Source organism: Limulus polyphemus, unplaced genomic scaffold (genome assembly GCF_000517525.1).
Source record: "Limulus polyphemus unplaced genomic scaffold, Limulus_polyphemus-2.1.2 Scaffold7932, whole genome shotgun sequence".
NCBI lineage: Eukaryota > Metazoa > Arthropoda > Merostomata > Xiphosura > Limulidae > Limulus > Limulus polyphemus.
This window is the reverse complement of record NW_013673542.1, coordinates 30,601-35,207: the sequence shown is the minus strand read 5'-3', so window position 1 is coordinate 35,207 and position 4,607 is coordinate 30,601. Positions and strand designations below refer to the sequence as shown.

Here is a 4,607-nt window from a genome sequence, read left to right as displayed (position 1 = left end):
ATACTATATCCATACTATACTATATCCATACTATACTATACCCATACTATACTATATCCATACTATTTTATACCCATACTATACTATATCCATACTATACTATATCCATACTATTTTATATCAATACTATTTTATACCCATACTATACTATTTCCATACTATACTATATCAATACTATTTTATACTCATACTATACTATATCCATACTATTTTATACCCATACTATACTATATCCATACTATACTATATCCATACTATTTTATATCCATACTATACTATACCCATACTATACTATATCCATACTATTTTATACCCATACTATACTATATCCATACTATACTATATCCATACTATTTTATACCATACTATACTATATCCATACTATACTATATCCATACTATACTATATCCATACTATTTTATACCCATACTATACTATATCCATACTATACTATACCCATACTATACAAGGTGCTCATCAGTAAGTCTCTAAACTAAACTACACCCAATGCCGACAAGACTTTTCGTCCAATACCACGGCTCTTGAGGCTGGCTGGGAAACAACAGATATAATAGTGGTTGAGACGTTATTTATATCATGAAATTGCCTTAACAACAACTGTTACGCTTATTAGTCTTAGTTGTGTCACAACACATGAGTTATCATTAATTATCACATTATTGAATTAACCTGCTTATCATTTAGAAGATGTCGGTTTTACTTCGATTCGGAATGACGATAACTCGATAAAACAATACAGATTGTCTAAAAACATTGTAAGAATTGATTCTTATTAACCACGAGTATACCCATCACCGGGATCGAACACCGAATTTTACCGTTAAAAGCCCCAAAGTTTGAAAATACTAAAATGTGAAACTGTGATGAGATGGGTAAAGAAACTTGAAAGGCCTTGTTTGCTGTTAAGCGCAAAGCTACACAATTGTCTGTCACCGCTGTGCCCTCCACGGGTATCGAAATCCGGTTTATAGCGTATAACACAATATTTTACTTCGAGTTTATTTCCATTTCTGATCATAAGTTATTTCCATATGTATATATATGTATGAATAGATGCCATACATAGATTGTTCCTGTTTTTGGACTAGAATAAAAAAAAAAGGACTTGAACAACTGTGCTTGTCCAATATTGATGGAGAAGACAAGGCACTATCGAAAATCTGTGATACCCTTGTGGATAATTTTGACTTGGACAACTTGTACTACACGAAATCAGATCTTCAAGGATTGTTGTCGGTAAGCCTTATATTTTTAGGTTACGATTATTGAATTAAAGAGATTAGAAACATATAATTACGTCTAAAGGCTTAAAACAAGTTTATTTATTTTTTTAGGATTCTTTATCAGTATACTGGCATAAATTAATAAATAGGGAACATTATTATAGTTTATTTATGTGGTTGTTTTGTCCATTTTTGCCAGCCCCGCTCCTTGTTCGCTACGTGTCCCCTAAATAACGACTACAATACAACAGTCCAGAATAAAGAGGACATTGTTAACATGGCAGATGCTTATCTCTCACTGACCGAGAAGCAACGAATGGAAATCAGTACACATGTTTATGATATTCTAGCGAAATGCTCATACGAAAGCATATACTGTAGTCACAAGTAAGTGGAATTTTGTTGAACCGAGTTTCATTTCTTGTATTTACTTTACTCTTATTACAAAGTTTTATTTAGCTTCTAGGCTTCTTCAGCTTTTGCTGTCGTAACTGTATAAACGATGCAATCAGTGTTTATATTTATAGCCGGGTTGATGATATAACTCCAAAGGTGACCATGGCACGAGCTGTAAAACAAGAACTCATTTCATGTCCCAGAATTGAATAGAATTGGTTTTATAAAGTGAACAATGAGCGTTAAGAACATTAGTTGTTTTTTGAATATTTGCGCCATATGTCGGATTTCGACATAGTAATCAAACATTCAATTTTGAAATAGATTGCTGTACACAAAGACCACTTTAATTGTTTTCACGAGCTGTTTGAATTTTGCGCAAAGTTTGTTTTGTTTTTGTTTTTAATTATGCACAAAGCTACACAAGGGCTATCTGTGCTCTGCCCACCACGGGTATCGAAACCCGGTTTCTAGCGTTGTAAGTCCGCAGACATACCGCTGTGCCACTGGAGGGCCGCGCAAAGTTAGCCGAGACCTTTCTGTGCTAGCCGTCAGTAGTTATCCCGTCACTTCAGACGCACCCGTCAGAGGGCGCACCACGTGCGCCGGCCTCAGGGAGATGTCATTGAAGACGATGACGTCATAGTTCCACACATTGCCACCAGAGGTCGTGTCGTTAGGGACGCGTTGCTAGGCCGCCATGACAGGTGGCCATTACGTCATAGTTCTTAAATTTGCCGCCAGAGATATGGTGGTTTTTTTATTGAACTAAGTTAGGACAAGTTTTCTAAATGTTATTTGTAAAATCAAAGAAGAAGCTTCAGCTGATAAATATACGAGATATCTTGATAATTTTTTTTTCTCATTGTCAAAATTCTAAATGTTGGCAAGAAGGAAATGTAAAGTTGAGTCTGCTTTTTGAAGGTCCAAGCATGGCTCGGTAGTTAACATGTTGAATGGTGACTTGCTTCTAGTTACCTTAACAACAACAACAAACAAACAATTGCACCCCACACTTTGGTGCTATTGCTGCTTTATAAGGGGGACAGTCAAATCTTACTGTTAGGTCAGACAAGAGTAGCCCAAGAGTTGGAGACGGTGTTGTTGACTTCTCTCTATTTTCCCAGTTCAATATCAGTGACAACTATATGCAGGTAGTCCTCGTGTAGCAAAACTTCTGAAGGAAGCAAAGAAAACACCCTTTCTAAATTGTCATCCAGTCTTTCTCCACGGCTACCGCCGAGAGGTGGAATTCCACAAAACCTTTTTTAACTAAAGAGACAAGGGGTGAATCGATTGAAAAACTGGGCTTCATACTTCTTTCGTGACGAAATTTATAATTTAGGTGATGACAGCAAAAAACAAACACATTTTATTTTAAAGTAAATCAAAAGTGAAAAAATCCTTAAAACCTATATTGTTATAAGTTTCCTGCACTGAATAAAGTACAATCAGAACATCTCAGTGGTATTTCTTAAAGGGTCATTGTGCTGTAAAAGGCAATACAACTAATAAGTGGTCCAATGTTTAATTTTAACGATACTTTTTTAATCTCACAATAATGTTAGGTCGTCTCAACACAATTTTAGGCCTTCCTGAGGTATTCAATTGTTGGTCACTTTCAGACTACAGATTTGGTGTAAAATCTGGAAGTTTAGTTTTACACACTTATAAATATAGAATTAATTACTTGCATTCCATTAATATAGTTATTAAAGTCTGACAATCTCCCTTCTAATTGTTATTGTTACAAACTCTGTGGCACCTTTCTAGAAATACCTCATTAGTGAGTCTGAAGGCTTATAGCACTGAAAATCGGGTTTACTATTTTTTAATATCCATGGCGGGCACTGCACAGATAACTCATTGGGTGGCTTTGTGCTTAATAACAAACAGACACTTTACCTTCATCTTTCGATAGAGAGTGCAGTGCTCCTGGGTCATGAACAATCCCACTTAACTTTTAGTTAATTTGGTTATCACTGGGAAGTGCTCATGGGTCACGAACGATCTCACTTAAGTTTTAATTAATTTGGTTACCAATGTGAAGTGCTCATGGATTACGAACGATCTCATATAGGTTTTAATTAATTTGATTATCACCATGAAGTGCTCCTGGGTCATAAACCACATCACTCAGGTTATAATTAATTTGATTATCATCATGAAGTGCTCCTGGGTCATAAACCATATCACTTAGGTTATAATTAATTTGGTTCTCACCATGAAGTGCTCCTGGGTCATAAACGATCTCACATAGGTTTTAATTAATTTGGTTGTCACTGTGAAGGGATCCTGGGACATGAACGATCTCACTTAAGTTTTAATTAATTTGGTTACCAATGTGAAGTGCTCATGGGTCACGAACGATCTCACTTAAGTTTTAATTAATTTGTATTACCAATGTGAAGTGCTCATGGGTTACAAACGATCTCATATTGGTTATAATTAATTTGGTTGTCACTGTGAAGTGATCCTGGGTCACGAACGATCTCACTTAAGTTTTAATTAATTTGGTTACCAATGTGAAGTGCTCATGGGTTACAAACGATCTCATATAGGTTTTAATTAATTTGGTTACCAATGTGAAGTGCTCATGGGTCATGAACGATTTCACTTAAGTTTTAATTAATTTCAAGTTTGAATAACTCTCTCAGCAGATGCAACAGCTACTGGAGCTGTAAGTAGCACTCTGGGGACCATCAGCACATCGGAATTTACACTGGTGCTAAATTGTTTTCGTAAATAAAGCACAGTGTTCTAGGAGGGTGAAGGAACTCTGAGAGAATTTTGTTCAAGTGCTAAATCAACTCCATCAACACCTGACTTAGCTTTGTTTTATAGTGTTAAATCAACTCCATCAACACTTGACTTAGCTTTGTTTTATAGTGTTAAATCAACTCCATCAACACTTGACTTAGCTTTGTTTTATAGTGTTAAATCAACTTCATCAACACTTGACTCAGC

At 35.6% G+C, this 4,607-nt stretch overlaps 1 protein-coding gene across 1 annotated transcript in view; it reads left to right on the top strand.

The window, feature by feature from the left end:
- Window positions 1–1,109: 1,109 nt before the first annotated feature.
- LOC111089935 (amiloride-sensitive sodium channel subunit gamma-like) overlaps window positions 1,110–4,607 on the top strand; it is a gene marked incomplete at its 5' end in the record, with an annotated part of 28,427 nt that continues 24,929 nt past the window's right edge. The window contains 2 exons of the mRNA XM_022403227.1: window positions 1,110–1,257; window positions 1,444–1,631. Coding sequence (XP_022258935.1) covers window positions 1,110–1,257; window positions 1,444–1,631 — 336 coding nt within the window. The remainder of the gene's footprint in view (window positions 1,258–1,443; window positions 1,632–4,607) is intronic.